The 23,362-nt window shown below is 38.9% G+C and overlaps 2 protein-coding genes across 4 annotated transcripts; both read right to left on the reverse strand.

Annotated features, from left to right (window-relative positions):
- Positions 1-170: 170 nt before the first annotated feature.
- On the reverse strand, positions 171-4,575 carry LOC129726478 (uncharacterized). 2 transcript variants are annotated; one of them, XM_055683231.1, is made up of 3 exons: positions 3,915-4,575; positions 1,496-1,893; positions 171-1,431 (listed from the first exon to the last, which is right to left on the reverse strand). In XM_055683231.1, exons 2-3 carry the CDS (start codon positions 1,497-1,499, stop codon positions 290-292), a joined length of 1,146 nt encoding a protein of 381 aa, XP_055539206.1. In that variant the 5' UTR covers positions 1,500-1,893; positions 3,915-4,575; the 3' UTR covers positions 171-289. The 2 variants fall into 2 exon arrangements, with proteins under 2 accessions (XP_055539206.1, XP_055539205.1); XM_055683230.1 differs by having other exon boundaries at positions 171-1,436; positions 3,915-4,565.
- A 15,811-nt stretch (positions 4,576-20,386) lies between these two features.
- On the reverse strand, positions 20,387-22,309 carry LOC129726480 (uncharacterized). Of its 2 annotated transcripts, none has more exons than XM_055683233.1 (2): positions 21,863-22,309; positions 20,387-21,701 (listed from the first exon to the last, which is right to left on the reverse strand). In XM_055683233.1, the coding sequence occupies exon 2, from the start codon at positions 21,536-21,538 to the stop codon at positions 20,453-20,455; it is 1,086 nt and encodes a 361-aa protein (XP_055539208.1). In that variant the 5' UTR covers positions 21,539-21,701; positions 21,863-22,309; the 3' UTR covers positions 20,387-20,452. The 2 variants fall into 2 exon arrangements, with proteins under 2 accessions (XP_055539208.1, XP_055539207.1); XM_055683232.1 differs by having other exon boundaries at positions 20,387-21,763.
- Between the last annotated feature and the right edge of the window lie 1,053 nt (positions 22,310-23,362).

Below are 23,362 nucleotides of genomic sequence, written 5' to 3' on the forward strand. Positions count from 1 at the left end.
AGTGAAAGTTGTATTTGGAGTCAATTCGCATTTTCAATTATTTTTATTGAAAAGTAGACATTTTCTATGGTTACGCACTGTTGGGCCAAAAGGGCAAAATTCAAGATGAAGCAGAGCGTTTATCTATTTGTCTGTGATACTATTTAAAGAAAATTAAACCGTTACATCGGTTATATCATCGTAAAACAAAAAAAGCCTATATATTTTAATATTTTAACAGTAAAATCGTTTTCGATAAAAACTATAATAGAGAAACTCGACTATATGATTAGCATTATCATGATAATGCTCAATCTTCGTCTATTATACCGAAGTAACCTAGCTGACTCAGATGTCGGAAAATTTCCACCAAGCGCTTGTCTACAGCTTCGCCTCCACAAACCAATGTCCAATGTTTCATTTCAGGGGAATCCAAGTCCTTCGCAAAATGATACGAAAGTTGGGCGCATTCGTCTTCCGGACAGAGCATCCAGGGCAAAAAATGTGCCGCCACCATTCCTCCGTACAAACCACGCAGTTGGAAATGTTTCATGAAGTTTTCAAAGTTGTAGATCTGTATTTTTTCATCATCTGCTTTACAATTCAAAATACTAGTCAGGGTATTGGTCAAACTTTCGTGGTAATGACGTAGCATAGGATTCCAGAAACGTTCTCTCAAACCAGTCGGCATACTCATGCACATAAAAAAGGATAAATCGATGGCCGGCGTCGCGTAACGATTCTCTTGAAAATCGAACATTCGAGCATCCACCGGTCGGTCATTTTCGTATTTGAACAAGACATTATTGCGATTGTAATCGCCGTGCAGGATCACAGAGTAGTCATCACGTTTCAAGAACTTTTGCATTAAATTAACTGGCGCTTTACCATACTTATCACGTAGCTTAACCATATCCTTTTTGAACGACTCAGTGTCTAGTTCCTTCGGATTTTTCTCAATGTACTCCAGTATGCGTTCCAACCCCAATCTTATCAATACAGCGTAACTATGAAATACTTTTCCTTCTTCAAGAAAATTCAGCGGTATAATTCCTTCAATGAGACGATCCAGATTCTTGTCTTTGTTAATTTTCATGGCATATGTGCAAGCATGAAATTGGGCAATTTTTCTAGCCATCAGCATTAAATGATCTTCATCCAAATCTTGTCGTGGTCCAGCTTTGAATCCATCCAATGTCATGTTTTCCATTACTAGCATTGTTTCGAATTGGTCACTGTAGTCAGGGAATTTTCCAGCTGCACCGTATAGTACTCTTGGGCACCAGGAGTCACCCCTAATCGGACTGCCACTCGATAACAGTAGTTGTGTGAACTGGGGGAGCACTTCAGTATAGATAAAAATTTCATTGGAAAACTGAACTTTTGCCTTGCTGTGCTCCCTAAATGCATCGTCACCTTTCATTACTTTTACCATAAGGCTCATTGTTTCCTCTGTACTGAAATAAAAACGGAACAGTTAGTTTTTGAATTCAATTTGTAATTGGTGTGTTTTTACCCATCGTTACTTCGTTTGACTGTCATCTCCAACCGATGTATAGTAGACATGAATCCATCCAAATGTTCCGGAGTACTAACAGTTGTATGCAAAATTTCATCGCTATTACGGTTCAACTGTTCCAATATCTTCTGCGGTAGAATAGTTTTTAAAAATTCAATTTTCTTCTGCTCTGGCATTGTAAAACATCCAATTGAATACTCTATACACCAACCAATCTATTCAAAAGTGAAGTACGAAATGTTCGCAAACTGTCGCCTGAAGCGATGAAACCGGTGATTGGGCGTAAAGATTAAACTGATTGTTTGCCTACAGCTTGTGCTTGTAAACACACACATGCGCACACACAACGTATTGCTGCCGGGTAGCACCGACTATTTGCCTGCTTTTGCTGACGCCTAAACATGATAAACATAGATTCCACGTTAGTAGTTAGACGTTGATCGCTTGTATGAAATGTTCTGTGCAAGGTTTGAGATTGAGAGCGGCAAGCTATTTGTACTCAGCAGAATTCAAACTTAGTGAAACTTCTAGCAGCTTACAAAAAAAAACCGGCAATAATAAATTTTACAATAACGCGGATTTTTTCTACTCGATTCGGAAGATGATTCGTACGCGGTATCAAATAAGTTCAGTATAAGTATATCTAGTCTAATCTTTTAAATGCGGTAAAACCAACCGCGTAAAAAGCGACCCCAGTGTAATAAGAGAAAAATTATTTTTTTTAAACGTAGTTCAATGTTACTTAGTGCTGACATCGTTAAAAAAGGAAAAAATGGTAACTACAATAACTGATGTCGTTTTAATTTAGTTTCGCTGGAAACAAAGTTTTCTGCTGATGTAGTTTAAAATTCGTGCATAAGTGTCTAGATGCTTTTTTCTACGGTATGTGTATGTGTGTTATTCTGTTTCCTAATGTTATATTAGTAGCCATGATATAAGATAATTTTGGCCTCTCCAAGTGTAAATAGACATTAAAGAATCATAGCTTTATGACCGTTCCTATGAATTTAAATACGCTTAGCCAGCTTCGGAGAGTGTCAGAAGGCCACAGACTAATTGCTCGCCAAATTCGTCGCCTCTACGTTTGCTTACGGGTTCTCTGATGACTTCACGCACTTCCGACTGGGCTCAGGGCACCAAAATTCACAGGAACGGGTAAAAAGCTATAATCTTTCATTTATTTTCAGTTGGATCTCTAACGCAAATTTGTGTTCATAACAGGTCGACAAAAGCGAAAAAAGTTGCCTGGAAAAAATGAAAGATTGTAGCTTTTTAATCGCTCGACTGTTTCACCAGTGACGTTGCGATAGTCAACTTGTCATGGATGTATGGAGAAACCATCGTCCTGGTTTTAAAGTAGTCGAAAAACTCTGTCCCAGAGGTACCCTATTAATTTTAGAGCCTTTTTTGTATAAAAAACACGAAGGTGTGCCATCACGGTTCGAGAAGACGCCGTGGTCTCCAGCCATCGAACTGTGAACAGTCAAGTTGCAGGAGGCCATTTTTCAGTAAGCTACTCTCAAACTTAGGCCTGATGGCGGGTTATTCCTAGTCTGCGATGCAGTCGAGAATGGCTTCGCGAGCAGCTTTTAACTATTAAGGAGAAGGTAGAGAAACTGAATAGTCGATCGAGGTGATAGACAGTTGAGGCGCCTCTATCATTTCTTTATAAAACACACTTGCCATTTGTCGCGGTGCAGATGGCTCCGCGCATGCTAAGTCTCCAGGCTTTTATCACGGTCAACTCATGTCGCTTGGTTTTGACCTGACCTGAGCGGCCAATCTGGTCGACTGGTTGACAAACTAGGTGGTCTGGACTTGGCAGAATCTTCAGACGCCGTTGCGATTGGAAGAGCCGTTCGACGGCAGCACGAGGTGACTTAGGTTTCCCCTTGCCGACGATCTTTCGCCCAGTGGTTCGCTGTCGAGGTTGAAGTCCTCTTCCATTTCCTCGGTCCTGCCTGTTACGTGCGGCCTTGAAGGGCTGCACGGTGTGGTGTATGTTAATGTTAACATTTGTTCTGGCAGAGTAAGATTTCGAAAACTCTGTATAAAGTTTGTTGCCAAGTATTCCAAAGGCTCCCCAAGAAGCATACCTCGCAGCTACCAGCTCCCCCTGTATTGACAAATGGTCGACAAAAGAGAAAAAATGCACTTAAGCTCAAACTGCGAAAATTAAAGATTATAGTTTTTCAAACATTCCTGTAAGTTTTGGTGCTTCTAGCCAAGTCAAAAGTGCGTCTTCAGAGGTCTCAATGAATTTTTCCCGTAAACAAACGCAAAAGCGATTAATTCGGCCGGCCGACAACCCTGAGCGTCAAGAATGTTGAAATAAAAGACTTAGGGAAAAGTTGCTACATCGCTGCGTGCGCTCGGCCGCTTGATCGGTGCAACCGGCCGAACAATAAAAACGTACCTGGCGAACATGAACATACGGGCAGCGGCAGTCTCATCCACTGGTCTCGGCGCTGCAGGCAATGGCGCAGCGGCAGCGGCAGCGGTTGAATAAGATGGTCACGTCGATTTTCCAAGCAAATCGCGACCTGGTGATGGATGACGAGATCTATCTCACACTGGATGGCAACGACTGGCAGGGCACTTCGTATTTTACTAATTCAGCTTTGAGGAAGGGTATGTAATGGAAAGACTGAGAATAAACCCATGTTAAAGTCCTTTGACAACCAAATGGCCAGATTCTACTGAGATTCGAACCCACGACCACCCGCTTGTTGAACCTTGCGGCTGCGAGCTCCCCTAACAGGAACGGTTAATCGTCATCCTTTGATAACAGTAGTCGACTAAAGTAAAAAAAATATCCTGAAGATAAAACTGGAAAAAATGAGAGAAGATAGCATTTTAACTGGAACGAAGTTTGCTGCACGCCCAGTAGACGCCAAAGGAGGTTTCCTGGGTGGTAGGATGTTTTTTGGCCACTATTTATCGCGTTGAAAAGTCTACAGGATGGTCCTAAGCAGCAGATCCCCGAAAGTGAAGGTCCGCGGTTTGCACTCACGCGCAGAGTCCTCACTATTCAGCCAAGATTTCTGTAAAATCGATGCTAAGAATTATCATAGACAACTTCACGCTTCTAGAAGAGCTAGAACGATATGCCGCTTCATTATGGAGCGGATGAAGAACCTACGACTCTACGAGTGAGTCTTTCGTGGTGATTTCTTTTTTTTTAATGAAGAGTGTTAAAATTCTAATCCTGTCCTCTGACGAAGAGCTTCTTACACAGACCGAAAAAGTAATAGTTTTGTTCCAAATCGAACATACGGCGGGTTTCATAGTTTTTGGCATGACTGTGTCCAAATGTTTGCAAATGCCGCATGTTTTCATTGATGCTGGTGTTAAAATGAATACCAAAGCGTATATCGCCATTTGAAAGAACCAAGTGCATCCTTGGACGGAAGCCAACTTTTCGTAGAATCAATACGTTGCTCTACAACAGGATGCTATATTATGGGTCAAATAGGATTCAACAATGACTGATGAAAAAAAAAATGTTTTGGTTGAAAGATTTGCGGCTCTCCAGAGATCCGGACCTTGACCTGTTGGATTATTCGATTTGAGCGTATGTTGTAGCAGAAGCCTGTAAAATATCTCATCCTAGTTTAAGGACTTTGAAATCTGTCATAACGAGCACGTGATTGTCGATACCGAAGGACTGTCTTGGGATGTCATCGGAAAAATGGTGGGCACATCGAGTACATTCGATTTTTTGGGCCTTTCACGATCTCAAGGTTTTTTTGCTTATCGGGCCCTCAACATTTGCGTTTGGCCTGCTGTTCAATCGACCGTTGTCGCTGAGCGGTCGACTGGTTCACGAACTACGCCTATGGCCTCCTCGCGTGAATGGTATAGACTCGACAATCTCTTCAGACGCTGCCGTTGCGATTGGGGGAGACGTTGACAGCAGCACGATATGACTTAGATTTCCTCCTGTCATTCAATCGTATCTCCGGATCGGCATGATAACCCTCCGGGTACACTTATTTCTTGCTCGACGAACTAACGCCAAGTGATGAAGCCGAAGATCCTTCGCCCAGCGATTCGCTGTCGTGATTGAAGTCCTCCTCCAGTTCCATTTCCTCGGTCCTGCTTATTGCGTGCGATCGTGTAGGACTGTACGCCAACTCCATTTGTTCCGGTAGAGTAAGGTTTATTGTTATATTTGATTGGTTTTATTCATTTTTTGATCCCACGAGTCGCCACCAAAGAAAGGTCCGTTGCCTGACACAAATATCCTAACGCAGTTGGGTTAGGTACGACGGAGAACACCAGGTATTCCACAGGATCGGTTAGCGGCTGGGAATATTTTGAACCTCTTGCTTCTACTCCGTCATACATCTCTCAACACGGGTCACAATACACCTTAGTTTAGGGGTTTAACCATAAAGTTTTTACGCAAAAGCCAGGGCTAAGAACTATTATAACCATTTTATTTTCCAGGGGATCCTCTGCTGCAGGTCTCAATAATTGAAGTCTATTTGTACAGGCTAAACTAAACTAAAAAGGACCGTCACAGCCCATAACTTCGGTTAAAATAGAAGGGATTTTAGCTGTTTGGAGACTGTATTAATTTCTGCATCACTACAACGATCACAGGAAGGATATTTTCGTTGGTAGAGAAGGGTAAGATCATGTACATTTTCTCGAAAATTTGTTTTTGTACAAAATTTCTCCACTATTAGATACAAAAAACATCAAACATTCAACAAAATTGCTATCATGACTTATTTGCAAGCAGTGATAATGGAATAAAACTTTCAAGGATTGCAGTATATTTCTTCCTAAAATGCTCCCATACCTTCCAAATTCCATTTAAAAACACTTTTGTTCAAAATGTTTGCTTTAAAGTTGGAATTATTGAGGAAATGCAAAGGACTATTTTGTATCGTAATCGGAACAGCTTACTTCTGAGACTTCGCCGCTTATCTGTACCTATGCTTGATATAATGATGGATTTCACGTAGACACAACTGATGGAAACGTTTATGTTGGAAAAAACTTTTTTCCTTGAGTGTTCATTTTGGAATGCTGAGAATAGTTTTAGACAGTCAAGTTGTAAAGAAAAAAGTACTTTCATTCAAGTGGATCTGAAATAAAATGGCTGGTCCGATTATGATACATTTTTGGTTCCGATCATGATACAAATTCTATACTATACACGATTTATTCAAATAAATTCACGTCGGATTTACTATAAATTGTTGTTTCTGTAAACTAGATAGACAGATTGTTTCGATAAACATAATTTGTTCATGATTCCATGCGGTATTATTGGTGAAATGGTGACATGAAAATCTATATACCATAAATATCACGGGTGACAGCTAAAAATCTGGAATTTTTTGGGGCTCTTTCACGCCACCACAAACACGAGAGAAGTGAAAACATGTATATGAAAGCTCTGTCTTTCCTCCTTATGCCAGTATTTTGTGTTTCATTCATGCATGCTCAGTTCGGTTCAAAATAGCATCCTAACAAGGAGCATTACACAAGTGCATTGTACAGTTCGCTATCAACTACACTACAATTTTAGCAAAAAGTTCATTGTAAACCATTTTGAAAGCGGAAATCTTCCGATTTCTATTGTGTATGGTTTCTTGCAAACCTTAACTATGATCCGCCAGGAAGGTAGAGGAAGACCGGCCAGAGCGGTGGACAGAAAAGGGCTTTTCCCTTTTTGTCAAATTCGAACCGTGAGCCTAGTGGTTTTAATCAAAATATATCCAGAACGAATGTTTGAACAACATTATGATTCCATTTATTCCAAAACACCATACAGATGAGAAGTATGTGTCTTGGCCAGAGAAAATATCATTATAGTTTGTCAAAAAAACACAAACGTTTCTGAACCAACACCCGACTCCATTTGTACCCCAAATACGCAACACAACGAATCCATCTCAGTGTCGTTCAATCGAAGATTTCTTTGGGATTTTGAGTTCCTTCGGTGCAAAAATAACTGGAGACCAACGAAATGCGAACAGTTGATCGGTAGAATCAAGAGATGCATTCGAAAAGCGGACTTGAAGGCCGTACAACGCTCTTGTTTCGGCATCATCAGGAACCTTCGTCGGGAGGTAACGGACCTATCTCAAATGTTCAATATTTTTTGTAAGTTCACAATGAATGTCTTCATGAGAAATAAATCAGTTTTTCTTTAAGTTCTTCCACCTTTTTTGGCAGAACGCTGTTACCGGACAATGGCTGATGTGCCTGTTTCTTCCAGTTTGAGTTTAAAAAGTGGTTGTTTTACGAAAAGAAAACGGTTTCGAGTGTGTGGAACGAGTGGGCAGCGTTGACTACTGGACGTGAAGAGTGAAATGAGGGCCTTTCAAAGGAGTCTCGTACAATTTGGAAGGTGTCTGGATTCCCGGCTGCATGTACTCAAAGCTAAGTTCAATATTGCTTGAGGGGGGCGTTCATATATGTTTTTTTTCTTACATTATTGTGTAATAACCATGCTATAGGTGTTGCAAGTGCATAGCCGTTGGTTTCAACAGCAGTGTTCCGTATATCTACAGATTTAATGATGGTTAATTCAAGTCACAAAATAGACATGTCAAGCTTATGTTCATGACATAAAGACAGCTAAAAACTAAATTTTGAAATCAGCATATTTGGCACACAAACTCTAATTACCGAAAGAAATTCATTATTGAACCCCTAACAAATAATGGCATTTGCAGTTTTCATTAGGGTTGAATTCGAATGGATAATATCATGAAACTTATCGTTTCGATTACTAAATCGATTCTCATTATCGATAATATTGATGATGCCGTGACTTACACTAATATCACAGACAAAAAGAGGTGCCACTCGAAGACGATTTCATCGACCAGAAAAATAACGATTATTTTGAGATTTTGCTTAGTGGGCAGTAATGCCGCTAGTGTCGCTATAAGCAAGCGGGTACGTTTATTATCAAAGACAAAAACCGTCAGTAATGTCTCTGTTGCTGATTTGAGCAAGCGCGCACACCCATTAGCGGAGACAAAACCCGTTTTAAGAAAATAAGTTGGTAGGCAATAAGCTCACATGGTGGCGCATGAGTGTAACGTTTCGAATAAGGACGAAGATTTTTCAGGAATTTTCTTCGAAGAGGCACGCCTGTTTGTCTGTGCTAATATCTTCATTTCAATTAATTACCTCACCAAGTCTGGATAGTGTGACTGATGTGTTGACTGTATTTAATTATAAAATAAGAGTTAATATCCTTCAATGAGGGTGCTGTGTGCACGAATCGATATATGTACTGTGTGATATTGCAGAGGTGCTTTCAATAAGGTACATCAATACCAGAAATAATGTCTGGATTGGCAGGATCGATTTTTGATATCGATTCATGCGTCTCGCAGTCATCAACGTTTATCTGTTTAAATTTCAAGCGAATTTGGAATGGAATCTAATAGGTATAGGATTTTAGATAAATTAATGTGTTGCTGTGAGCATAGTAAGTTATAGTGACTCAAGCATCTAGCTTGTCATCAGCCGAAATATATATAAAATTTGTTGAAAAGTGTCTAGCTCACAAAAAAAAACTTCTTTGTGTCGGTTCTAGTGAGAATTTCAAAATGATTAAATTTACTGTTGGTATTAGATTTGTGTTTGAAGTATTTTACAGCCTGAAAATTGCTTTTGTGAAATCCAGCTATCAATAATACCAAATAGGACTATCATCCGACTCGCTTTTTTATAGAGTTCCTGTAGCTTATAGAGCTTCCACCATCGCAGCTGGTATACCCTTATTTTTGTTTGTGATACGTCTCTTCTGAAGTAGGGTATTCTCGGATTTTGCCATTTGTCGAGCATCTGAAGCGCAGCATAAGCTAGTCATCCCACAAACAATCTGCTTTTCATACTTCCGAGATGAATGCCGCTTGTATTTAGTCAATACCGCCACCTGAGTAATCACTGTCTCATATGTATCACGAGCAACTTCCCATGTTGGTGTATATATTTTTAGAAATTGCATCGCCCTCTATTCCAGTAAGTGACTCAGACATCATCGAAGTGTTGTACCATTTGTATCTGTCCAATCTGTAAGCTGTATGCGAGGTAGTGCACGACGGTTGACATTATTTTTATATCGTTTAAGATACCAAAAGGTTTGATTGATGCGTTCGCCTGTGGTGTAATTTTGCAAGTTTTGAAAAACCAGCATGTCTCAGGTCTTTTTGGCTAACCGGTGTGCCCAGATAGAGTTCCGATCCGATCTTTTGATCCAGAAGTAGACACGTTTTATTTTAACTACGGCAAGTCGACATTGTTTGTCCTAAAGTATCATGATGATGATTTCATTTTATGATTTTCCTAGCTTTTGGGTAAATATTTCTGTATTTAAACCGTTTTTCAGAACGATAATATTCAAACTTACTTTGATTGTGATTGGTTTGGCAGTTGGTTTAAATACACTGGGGTAGCTTTTGACGCGGGTGGTTTTTATGCGTTTTTTTGAACGCGATATTTCTACAATAACGCGAATTATTTTTACTCGATTCGGAAGATGGTTAGTACGCGGTATCAAATAAGTTTAGTATGAATATATCTTATCTAATCTTTTAAATGCGGTATAACCAACCGCGTAAAAAGCGACCCCAGTGTAGACTTAGAATTCTGTTCGGTTTCAATACAGTTATGCAGGTATGGCGAATATGTGTATCTGCATGTTCAAAATTTTTATGGCTTTGAATGCATGGAACTTTGCCAGTTTTTCTACTTAATAGGAATCATACTCAATAGAAATTTACTCTTGTGTCGAGAAGTAAAAAAGAATCGATAAAAGCGCTATATTTCAGCGCGTCCGCGTCGGTTGGAGAGAATAAAGCGGTCGCGTGCAATGTTACGGTGTTAATGCGTATTCAGCCTTGGTTTGGTCTGCTCATATATGGGGCTTCGAAATGTAATGACTTCGCGAGGTGAACTCAGATTTATTCATGTTTATGGTAAATTTTTTTCCGTCGATGAATATCGTGATTAAATTAATGACAACGCGATGTATCTCGAAAAACCGCATCCACTGAAGTGCGTTTGCCATCTGGGAGATATTCGGGATTGGCAAGAGACAAATGCTTAGGCCAGTGCGTCTTGAACTGTCCTACAGGTCAGACGTGTTTTCGGTTGCTTGTGGACTGGTCTTTGACTGCCTATAGCTTCAAAGTTTGTGTTTTGTCAGTGTGTCTTTTAAAGACTACCTGAAAGTTATTTCCCATCAGTCTTTCTCAAGACTACCTATTTTTGAATTTACCATTTGTTTCAACTTTTTTCATATCACCTGAAATGGCAGGACGAAAAAAGAAACCACGCATCACTGCGGGGAGGAAAAGAGAGGCGTCTCTTTCTGACACTTCGGGTGGCTGTAGTGACAACCCTTTTGATATTTTGCCTGAGCAAGAAGCTGGTAAAAGTTATTAGTAATAAAACTATACAAAATGTAAAATATTTAAAAAAGGAGAAAGTTCCACCTATTGTGGTTACTATTTCTTCTGAATTTAATATTCTCAAAAAGGAACTTTCAACGTTTGTTTCTGACGTTAAAGTTACGTATCAATTTGGTCGTAGAGGCGAATGCCGCTTATTAGCCGACTCTATAGAGGGTCGTAATCGTCTTATTCAGTATTTAACTGAAAAGATGAATAAATTTTTTACATAGGTAACGAAGAGCGCCAAGCCGTTCAAGGTCGTATTGAAAGGTCTCACGAACGATCAAACCGTTGATGAGATCAAACTTACTTTAACAGAATTACTTGGCATAGCCCCTACCCAAGTAATTCTAATGAAACAAAAGGCGAAAACAGTCAGCGCACTGGAATTTCCCTTGTTAATTATTTAATTCATTTTAACCGCAGTAAGGTTAATAACTTAAATTTTTTTGAAAAAGCACATGCTTTATATAACGTGCGTGTAAAGTGGGAAACTTATAGGAAGTTTGGCGGAGGTGAAAAGCACCCAATGCCGTATTTGCCAACGTCATGGCCATGGTTCAAAGTTCTGTAACATGGACCAAAAATGCCTCATTTGTGGAGACTCTTCTCACAAAAAGGGCACATGTCCTGTGAAAGAGAGTAAAAATTTTCGCTGTGCGAATTGTAATGGCAACCATATGTCAAATTTTTACCAATGCCCAGTCCGTTTAGCAATTGTTAAGGCAAGGCAAGGTAAACAAATATCAATTTCCAAATCAAAACAAAATTCTCCAAGCATTACAATAACGCCCACTTCTTCTACCCCTCTGCATACTCGTTTAACTTATGCACAGGTTACAGGTAGTTCGAACGTTCTACCGCCAAATGTTGGTAGTTCAAAAATGACCGCTAATATGGGTAAGCAAAACACGCTAGAAAATAATTGTACACCTATTACCCCAGCTAATATTGCTACCGAAAATATTTTTTCTAGTGTCAACTGCCTGAGGCCTATTACGGCAGGTAAACTTTCTTTTCTGCAACAGGCAAGGTTCGATCTTATGAACGCCATGTTGCAGGCAAAATGAATGTTTGAAGCCATTGAAATAGGTACAAATTTTATAATTAAAATTGTTTCTAATTTAAAATTTAGCAATGATTTTAAATAAACCGATCAAAATTTTAGATTGGAACGCTCGCTCATTGAAGGCCAATGAGAATGAGCTTTTTAATTTTTAACAGTAAATAATGTGCATATTACAATTATTACTGAAACATTTTTGAAACGGTCGATACGGTCGACAGGATCATATACCTTGCAATTGAAAACATGCTATTTGGCCTATATAAGAGCCTGTTTCAGCCGGAGCCGCTCATAATAGTTCTAGACAGCGACAACAGCAGTCGCCCTTCCTTAGCAGCAGCACTAGCCCTGTGGTTGGTCACCACGTCTCAGCAGCAGCGCGGTTTTTCTCAGCGTGTGTCGCCAGACAGCCATTATTCCAATCCAATTTCGGAAATCAAAATGCTTTTTTCAAGGCAAATAAACAAGTCATTGAGAGTTAATAATTTTTGTCAACGCAAGCAAGCATTCTGTGTTGCATCCTAGCAATTTAAATTTGTCGCACCCGTCTAGTTTACTGAATGTGAAATAGCTTCCACAGTGCATGTTGTCCGTGTATCTTAATTTCCCCATTGTTAGGGCAGCCCAAAGGTTGTAATTAGCAACCGATTTTGAACCGCAACGTGCTTTTTCAAAGCAAATAAAAAAATAATTGAAGGTCAATAATTTTCTGGCATCAACACAAGCAGACATTCTGTGCGGGATGCAATTAAATTCTGTTGTAGTTGTCTAATTTTCACTTTATTCAGTAAACCCCCCAATGTAGGGGCAGCGCAAAGGCTGCGATCAGCATAACCGACATTGAATAATTAACTGCCCTGTTAGAACGCATTCACAAAAGCAGTTAGTTCGACTATGCAGAGCTAATATGAAGTCGATTCAATCAATCAGCATAAACAGAATTTCGTCGTCTCCCAGCTGCCAAGTCGCAACACGATGCAACACGCAACAGCGAACAAACGAAATCGCTTGATGTTACAAACCGCAATAAGATACGGGTTAAAACCGTTGCGTGTGTGAGAGCACCATCGGTGTTTATTCGCTGGATACACTATCTACTGTCTACTGAACGCAATAATCTGCTTACATGCGACACGGGGACGGGAACATTTTCTTCAACCAAGCTACACAACACGACACAAAACATGTTATTTTGTTGCTTCAGTGAAAGTGCTATCGGTCCCGTTCGACAAGAAATCATTTTTGTGCATCCGTGCTACGAAACTGAGAAAAAACTTTAGAAACTGAAAAAAGAGGTGGAGCTTATCAAATGATCGCTCTGAGCCGGAATGAAGTCACACATATTTTTCAAGTTATATCATTCCACCACGTACGTAAAATAATTCATTCCTATTTTCATCCCTATATAAGAGCCTGTTTTAGTCGAAGCCGCTCATAATAGTTCTGAACTGCGACGACAGCAGTCCTCCCTTAGCAGCAGCTGGAGCGAGCAGTGGGTACCATCGATAGCGGATAGCGGCCACGACTGTGGCATGGCTGCGGAGAAGCGTAGCAGTTCCGCAGCAGTTGGGCCAGCGTGTAGCGGCCACAACTGTGGCATGGCTATGCATAGCGTAGCTGTTGCAGCGGGTATATCAGTATCGATAGTAGCAGGGTAAGCTGATGCAACGACACTCCCTTCACTAAAATGCTGTTTCAGTGTGGTAGCGGGAAGCATCAGCAGCAGGCTTGCATGAAGTGAATACATCAGCCAGCAACTTTCTCTAAGGTCTCTGCCATAGTAGACGCGAAAAGCGGCGCGAACCGATTCGCTCGGCCGTAGGTTAATGCACAGCTCTACTGATGGCTGTTCATTAACCTACAGCCAAGCGAATCGGTTCGCGTCGCTTTTCGCGTCTATTATGGCAGAGGCCTAATGGGAAAGTTGAATCATTTTGTTCAGAAGAATATTATTGTCGGTAATATTACAGAGATGCGATTGCGTAAATCCGATTTTAAATTGAACAATTGTTCTTTTGAGAACAAATAACACACTTATTTGAAGAGTTAATAGCTTTTGGTACCAATAGCAGTATAGTGACAGCCTCAGCGGTAGATGCAGATCCAGCCGGTACTTCCCTGAGGCCGATGTAAAGGCGAAACAGTTCGGGTTATGCTTAGACGCGCGTCATTTTTCGTTGTTGATATTTCCCACATGAAACAACGCGCTTTCGTATGATAGCGGTAGATGCATTTGCCAACACTTCCTCCAGTAAAGCCGTGTCTAGTTTTCAATGTGAAAACACTTTTCTCATTGTGTTGACCGTGCGCCTTAGTCCTCACTATCAAGGTTACACAGAGATGTAAGATAAACACTACATCCTATGATAAATTGAACAATTGTCCTTATAAGGACAACAAATGAATTAATAAAGATTTGATTTTGAATTAGAATACTTCTCTCAGGAAGTTCGGCTACATAGGGATGTGAAATGAAAATCTAAAACTGAAAAAAGTGAGAAAAATTTTAAATGCTCAAATCGGTTAGTTTTCGATGGATTTCCTTCGTTTTTGCAGCAATCGATTAGAAAATCTTCTAAGATTCCTACCAAATGCATGAAATTGCAATTTTATCATTCGAACTATTGTACTATTGAAAACTCTTAAGCCTTGTCAGAACACAAAATTCGACCTCTGATTGGTCGTTATACCGCGCTTTCCCAAGCACGGTCGGCAGAGTTATGGACCTAGTAAATTGGGGATGCATCATTTGGCCTAAATAAGAGTTTCATCAGATAATAAACAAACATTTCATCGGATATTAAATTGAACAACTGAAATTTGAAGAACACAAATGATTATTTGAAGAGTTAATATTTTCTCGTTTTGCGCTATAATCCAAAGTTAATTATCTTCATCTACATGCATACTCTGATTATTATTACGTGTTTGCGTCGCTTAGTGTTTCGTTACGGTCATGCAGAACGCAAATAACGGCGCGATGCGATTCGGCAAGACGAAATCTGTTGAAATGTATGGTTCTACTTCGCCTTAAAAAGAGCTGTACATTTCACCACGGTAAGGCGAATCGCATCGCGGCGGCATTCGCGTTCTGCATAACCGTAGCCTTTGTTCCGTTTCCGTTTAATGATGTCGTATTAAAAGTGCATATTACAATTCGGCAGCACTTCAACGTTTATTTACTAGAAAAAATGACTGACACGCAAGCAGCCGGGTTATCTTTCTTGTAAAAGTATTCTACTTCAACCTTGCGGTCGTGGCTTTGCATACAACCTTCTTGTGATTTTTTAATTATAACAAGGCTAATTGGGAAAGATACAAAACTCATATTGAGAGAAATTTCAATAATGAGCTTGATTTTCAAAACGAAGGGAATATTGATTCCGCTTTGGAAGCATTAAAATGTGCAATTGTTGATGCCAGGAATTATTCTGTTCCAAAGGCTCAAGTGAAATTTGATTCACAAATAATTGACGAAAATCTTCAACTTCTAATTCGTTTGAAACGTCAATATCAACGTTCTCGTGACCCTGTTTTTAAAACTATTTATAAAGATTTACAGAAAGAGATTAAACATAGATTTACTCTTCTGAGAAATCAAAATTTTGAGACTAAAGTTGAAAAATTGAAACCATATTCAAAAGCGTTTTGGAAGCTGTCGAAAATTCTTAAGAAACCTCCAAAGCCTATTCCAGTTTTAAAAGATGGTGAACGTTTTCTTGTATCCAATGAACAAAAGGCTCAAAGACTTGCTCAGCAGTTTGAGAGTGTTCATAACTCAAAATTGAATTATGTGAGTCCAATTGAAAATGGAGTCACCCGTCAATTTGATTTAATTCCTTCCCAGAATTTCTTACCTGCAGAAATAATTGAAACTAACTTGTATGAGATTAAATCAATTATTAAAAATTTCAAAAATATGAAAGCACCTGGTGACGATGGAATCTTTAATATATTATTCAAATATCTCCCTGAGAGCACAATCGAATTTTTAGTGAAAATTTTCAATTACTGCTTCAGAATTGCATATTTTCCCAAATTATGGAAAAACGCAAAAAATACTCCAATTTTAAAACCGGATAAGAACCCAGCTGTAGTTTCAAGTTATCGACCAATCAGTTTGCTTTCTTCAATAAGTAAACTGTTTGAGAGAATTATTCTTAACAGAATGATGTCACACATCAACGAAAATTCAATTTTTGCAGATGAACAGTTTGGATCTCGACATGGGCATTCCACTACTCATCAATTGCTCAGAGTTACTAATATGATACGAGCTAACAAATCTGAAGGTTATTCCACTGGAGCTGCTCTTTTAGACATAGAAAAAGCATTCGATAGTGTTTGGCATAAAGGTTTGATTGCGAAATTGCAAACTTTTAATTTTCCAATTTTCCTAATTAAAATTTTAAAAATTATCTTACTGATCGAACTCTGCAGGTTGTCTATCAGAATTCAAAATCTGATAGATTTCCTGTCAGAGCAGGTGCACCTCAAGGTTCAGTCTTGGGTCCAGTCCTGTACAACATATTCACTTCAGATCTTCCTGATTTACCTCCAGGATGCACAAAGTCATTGTTCTGCGATGACACAAGCATTTCCGTAAAAGGAATTAGTCTTCGTGTCATATGCAGTCGATTGCAGAAAAGTTTAGATATATTTTCTTCCTACTTGCAAAAGTGGAAAATCTCACCCAATGCTTCTAAAACTCAAATGATAATTTTTCCGCATAAGCCTTGGGCTTCTTTCCTCAAGTTAAACAATAATCACGTTGTCAAGATGAATGGGTTTATTTTAAGTTGGTCTGACAAGGTTAAGTACTTGGGACTAATTTACGATAAAAAACTTATTTCCAAAGAGCACATTGAGAGTATACAAGCCAAGTGCATCAAATATACGAGATGTTTATATCCTCTCATTAACAGGAATTCTAAACTTTGATTAAAGAACAAACTTTTGATTTACAAACAAATTTTTAGACCAGCAATGCATTATGCTGTACCGATCTGGTCAAGTTGCTGTTCAACAAGGAAGAAAATGCTCCAAAGGATTCAGAACAAAAATCTAAAAATGATCTTGGAGCGTCCTCCTTGGTTTGGTACACTCGAATTACATAGACTTACTGGTGTTGAACCATTAGAAGCTATGTCAAATAAAATTATTAACAATTTTCGACAAAAATCGTTGCAATCCTCAATTGCTACGATGAGCTCTCTTTATAGCCAATAAGTTAGCAATTAAGTTTGTTGTAAGTTTACTTCCCCTTTTCTGACAAGTAGGTTTAAATCCCTACGAATGATAAGTCCTAATTGCGAAAGCAAACAAATCCTAACAATTAAAATTATAAATTTCTAACAGTGTTGAGAAGTCACCATTGGTGATTGGACACACATACTCATTATTTACTAATATTTATCATAAATACTTAAGCTACTAAAAAATCCCCCCCTTAAAAAAAAGACAAATGCTTAGATACTTGTTCGTGTTGTTTGACGAAAAAGGTGAAAAAAAAACAAAAACATTCCGTACCGACGCAGCCGAGGAGATGCGGGTCGGTTGTACCATTTAGCCGGAGATTGCTCGTGCGTTGCTTTGATATAAACGTGTCGTAAATCGGAAAAGGTTTCGTTCGGTCTATAAATATCTTGAATAATCTAATGGCTACGCAAAGTATACCTTTGAAAGAACCACATTTATCGAAGTGCGTTTCTGGTACTCGGGATTGGCATTTTTAAAGTTTATTGGTTTGAATCAGATCCACATCGTATAGTCTAATATGCGTGGCTTCAATAACATTATATTGTGAAAATCGGTCGCAAATCGATAAATTTAAATAATTTTGTGCTCCATCGAAATAAACCATGCACATCTGTGCGCGGCCCCAAAGGCATTGGTAATGACTATTGGTCTAAACCGGTACCAAATATAAATAAGCTAATTGTGTTTCTATAGTCAGCCGGCTGGCTATCGAATAAACCAAATATAGCTAAATAGAGACGGATAGGAGTTATATGTATAATCGCATTACTTATCAAAGTGAATCCTGATCCAACGAGCCCTCCCCTACTAACAAAAACCTCCTTCGTGTAATCTTGTAGAGATGCAGAGGTAAACACGGTCTTCAAATAGCAAGGGTCACATTATCATCCCTCCCCTCTTCCCACCTGATTGCAAGGACGTGGCCGGCGTCGTTATTGATCCTTTAAAGTATTGAGTCACTAAAACTTGTACAATGAGAATGGTTGGTCACTCCCAACCCCATTCAGTTGATTCACTGTACAATTTTACTGATTCGGATCAATCACGGAGTGCAATCATTGATATGTGCAGTCAGTCAAGCTAAGCTAAGCTAAGCTAAGTTCTTCCACCTTTTTGGCAACTGTAGAAAAAAATTCCAAATTTTTAGTTGTCACCCGTTGGTCGTTAAATGTTCCGATCATCTTAATTGCCTTACGTTGGATCAGGAATCACCTTGCCAAATGAAGTAATCATATGAGCGATTAGAATCATGTTGCGTTTCAATCGATGAAAAAGCGACTTGCATCCATTTACCCAACCCTCAACAAGCATAACTACTGGCTACCAGCTGCCCTTGTGTTGAGAACTAGTTGACGAAAACGAAAAAACAAATTTGCCCTAGAACTAAAACTGAAAATATATGAAAGATTATAGCTTTTTAACCTTTCCTGCGAACTTTGATGCTACTAGCCAAATTGGAAGTGCGAAAAGCCGTCAGAGACTTAAACGAAGTTTTCCCGTTACTCAGTGGTGTTTTAACGTACTCCCGAGCTGGCTCGGGACCCTTAAATTTACAGGAATGGTTGAAATACTATAATCTTTCATTTTTTTCAGTTTAAGCTCCAGGGTATTTTTTTTTTCACTTTTATCGACCAGTGTTATCAAAAGATAACGTTGATTTTTTATATATAAAATGCTTTTTCGTAATCTATTCTTCGATTGCTTTGGATTCAATTATATTTTATTCGATAAAAGGGATTGCTTGTGAAGATGCGCCCAAATGTTACGAATACCGGGTTGCTACAGCATTTGAATGCTCCTTTTATCACGGAGGTTAATCATATCATTTTTAAATGATTCGCTATCTAGTTCCTCTGGATGTTGCCGAACATATTCATGTACACTATCCAATCCATGTTTTATCAGTAAAGCGTAACTGTGGAATTCCTTTCCGTTTTCAATGAAATTCAATGGTGCGATTCCTTCAACGAGACGGTCCAGGTTTTTGTCTTTGGTGATTTTCATGGCATATGTGCAAGCGTGAAATTGGGCAATTTTTCTAGCCATCAACATTAAATGATCTTCATTCAGGTCGTGTCGTGGACCAGTTTTGAATCCATCCAATGTCATGTTTTCCATTACTAGAATTGTTTCGAATTGATCACTGTAGTCAGGAAATTTTCCAGCTGCACCGTATAATACCTTCGGACACCAAGTGTCTCCCCTAATCGGACTGCCACTCGATAAGAGTAGTTGTGTAAATTGAGGAACCACTTCAGTATAGATAAAAATTTCATTGGAAAACTGGACTGTTGCCTTGTTATGCTCCCTAAACTTTTTGTCTTCTTTCATTACTTTTACCGTAAGGCTCATTTTTTCCTCTGTACTGAAATAAACACAAAGCAGTTAGTTTTTGGCTTTGGTTTGTAATTGGTGTATTTTTACCCATCGTTACTTCGTTCAACTGTCATCTCCAACCGATGTATAGTAGACATGAATCCATCCAAATGTTCCGGAGTACTTACCGCCGAATGCAAAATTTCATCGCTATCACGATTCGTCTGCTCCAATATCTTCTGCGGTAAAATGGCTCTGATAAATTCAATCTTCTTTTATTCTGTCATTGTAGGATTTCGTAACGAGTTCGGATTCTTCTTTCAACCAAACCGTTCAAGAGTGCAGTGCAGACTGCTTGTGAACTGTCGCTTGCAGTTATTTAATGCAGCATACGACGATTAAACTAATTGCTTACCTACACGGTAAATCTCGGCAGAATAATCATAAAATAAATGTGTATATATCAACGCTACTTAAAGCACACTAACTTATTCAGTAGTTTAGTAGTTACATTACACTGAGTTTGTTTTGACAACGCTCAAATAGAGTCTAGTAATTGTATATGGCTAGTACCTTTTTGCAAACACATGCATGAATGCTGGCTAGCATCGGCAGCCTAGTTTTGCTGACGCTAAAATATAACCAACATGCATTCCACGTTAGTATTATCACGTTGCCAACTTGTTTGAAATGTTTCGTGCAAGGTGTAATGATAAACTATGCTAAACGAGATCATAAAGTACTAATTGGTCTAGATGCAATCCATCGTGGTCATCTGAGCATTGAAAACTGTTTGGAGTTCGCAGAAAAACATTCTTGAATTGCATAAAAATTTTATTACTTCAACCTAATCTGTTATAGAAAAACATCCTGATTGACTTAGGTGCCGGAAAATTTCCACCAATCTCCTGCCATAACTTCTCCTCCGCAAACCGTTGCCCAGTGCTTCATTTCGGCTGAGTCCAAATCCTTAGCGAAGTGGTACGCAAGCTGAGCGCATTCTTCCTCTGAACAAAGCATCCAGGGCAAAAAATGAGTTGCTACCATTCCTCCGTACAAAGCAAACTTTTGAAAGTGTTTTATGAACTTTTCAAACGTGTATGGTTTCAGTTTTTCATCATCTGGATTGCAAATCAATATGTCAGTTAAAGTTTTGATTAAATTATTATGATAGTGACGTAGGATTTGACTCCATAAACGTGCTCTTAAATTGGAAGATATGTTCATACACATGAAAAGGCTCAAATCGATGGCAGGACTTGCATAACGAGTTAGCTGGAAATCAAACATACGAAGATCCGCCGGATGACCTTCTTCATATTTGAACAAGACATTGTTTCGATTGTAATCTCCAAGAAGAAATACCGAATATTGATCACGTTGAAGGAACTTTTGCATCAAATCAACTGGCGATTTTGCATACTTATCACGTAGTTTAATCATATCCTTTTTAAATGATTCGGAATCCAGTTCCTCAGGATGCTTATCAATAAACTTAAGAACGCGATTCAGCCCCAATTTGACTAAAACAGCATTGCTATGGAGCTCCTTCCCATCTGCAGCGAAATTAAGCGGCGTGATTCCAATAAGGAGTTGATCCAGATTCTTATGGTCCATAATTTTCATGGCATATGTGCAAGCATGAAATTGGGCAATTATGTTGGCCATCAGCATCAAATGATCTTCATCCAGGTCGTGTCGTGGTCCAGCTTTGAATCCATTCAATGCCACATTTTCCATTACTAACATTGTTTCGAATTGGTCACTGTAGTCAGGAAACTTTCCAGCTGCTCCGTATAATACTTTCGGGTACCAGGCGTCACCCCTAATTGGACTGCCACTCGATAACAGTAGTTGCGTAAACTGGGGGAGCACTTCAGTATAGATAAAAATTTCATTGGAAAACTGAACTTTTGCCTTGTTATGTTCCCTGAACGTTTCATCACCTTTCATTACTTTGACCATCAGGTTTAATTTTCTACCTGGTATATTTTTACCTATCGTTATTTCGTTTAACTACCACCTCCAACCTATGTATAGCGGACATAAATCCATCTAAATGCTCTGGAGTAATTACAGTCGTATACAAAACTTCATCACTATTACGGTTCAACTGTTGCAGTATTTTCTGTGGGAGAGTCGTTTTAATATACTCATTTTTCTTTTGCGCTGACATTATAGGTTTCCGTGCTGAAGAGTAACATTAATAAACAATAGTGAATAAAAGAGTAATGGCTCTTTTCAGTATTGAAACGTTAATCTAAAAATTAAAAGTTTCTGTTTACTAACAAATAACACCGCTCGTTCACCTCCCAAACGTTTCAGTAGTCTCAGTGAACACAAACAAGTGGATAATATTATAGCCCGGTAGCATCAATCGCTTGTTAACAAACAGTTTTAAGTTTGGTATGGGTAGTAATTATTTCTTTTTTTCAACCTGCGTATGCGCATGCTTGAAAACACCATCAAGCCTGCCATCTGTCTTCGTTTATATGGTAAAGAAGCTTTTTGGCTGAAGCTCTGCATAGTACTCATACTCAGAATGCTTCTCGAATGGAAAAGCAAAGCAAAACCTTGGTGCTACATTCCAATTCGGAACTTGACCTGTTTGTGATCACAGACTTCGCAGCCAACTGTTTAGTGTACAGGACAATTGCGGGGCCAGCGCTACGATCCTACTGACACTAACAGACTCTCCCGAGCCGAAACTCGAACCTACGACGACTGGCTTGTTAGGCCAGCATCGTACCTCGAGACCATCTGGGAGCTTCTCGAATGGAATAGATCGTAAAATAAAAAAGAGAATAAAAAAGAACGTATTTAGATTATAAATCGCATACACTGTTGTTGAGTAAATGTTGACGGGTAGAAACTTGTGGCTTAAATAGAAATTAGTACGACAAAAAGACATCAGTTTTTTTATAAGTAGTTTAAAAGTAACTTGAGATTTAAAAGAATCGAAATTTGTGGTATAGTTTTAATTGTTTTAGCTTTACTTCTACTTGTACGAAACTTATGCATTCAAAATCGAGACATGGAAAATTGAAACGAAACGGCATTTGAAATCGCGGAAATTAAATTAATCTGCGAAGAAAAAATATAGAACGAAAATATAAAGAAACGATAAAAACGACTACAAAAATAACAGAAAAGAAAGGAATGCATGGGTTTAGAAAAGAGGTATTGAAGTCTTGAGAAGAAAAACGGAGAATGGAAAATGGAATATAAATGATCAGGATGCAACCGAACCCTACCAAGTGCTAATTTTTAAATGATTTATTATCACCTGTATGTGAACAAAATACCCTCCCAGTTGGTCTCGAAGTACGAATTCCAAATTGGAAGTTAAGGTGCTGCCACACGGAGCACGAAAATTATGGCATAGTAGTCTATAACATAGTCGTGATAGATTTCTATGTCATAGTTCTATGACATTTGGGAAACAATTTTTAAAAAGTCGGAGCTATAACGTTATAGAAGCTATGGAATAGATAGCTATGAAGTAGGCACTACGAAGTAGAATCTTCCAACGTTCACACGAGTAAAACAAATTGTGTAGTTTAGCTCGCAGTAATGAAACAATCGCTCCCTTACGCATTCGGTCTGGATTCGTCGAGTCCCACAGCACTGGATGCTGCTCCCACAATTCAATAAGCCGGATCTTCTGATTTCGATCCATAACAAACACTCACGGCCAAAACCAAAAAGTACAGTCAGAAAACCAGAACAACAACACAACGCGAGCGCGAACAGAATTGAACTGTCAAAAAACTATCACAAAGTGACTAT

The sequence above is a fragment of the Wyeomyia smithii genome, chromosome 3 (assembly GCF_029784165.1).
Source record: "Wyeomyia smithii strain HCP4-BCI-WySm-NY-G18 chromosome 3, ASM2978416v1, whole genome shotgun sequence".
In the NCBI taxonomy this organism is placed as follows: Eukaryota; Metazoa; Arthropoda; class Insecta; order Diptera; family Culicidae; genus Wyeomyia; species Wyeomyia smithii.

Bases quoted from the DNA above. Each gene is read 5' to 3' on its own strand.
- LOC129726478 (XM_055683230.1), bottom strand. From the start codon at position 1,674: ATGCCAGAGCAGAAGAAAATTGAATTTTTAAAAACTATTCTACCGCAG. The intron at 1,437-1,495 runs GTAAAAACACAC...TTTTTATTTCAG, and splicing joins GTCAAACGAAGTAACGATGG to TACAGAGGAAACAATGAGCC.
- LOC129726480 (XM_055683233.1), bottom strand. From the start codon at position 21,538: ATGGTCAAAGTAATGAAAGGTGATGAAACGTTCAGGGAACATAACAAG.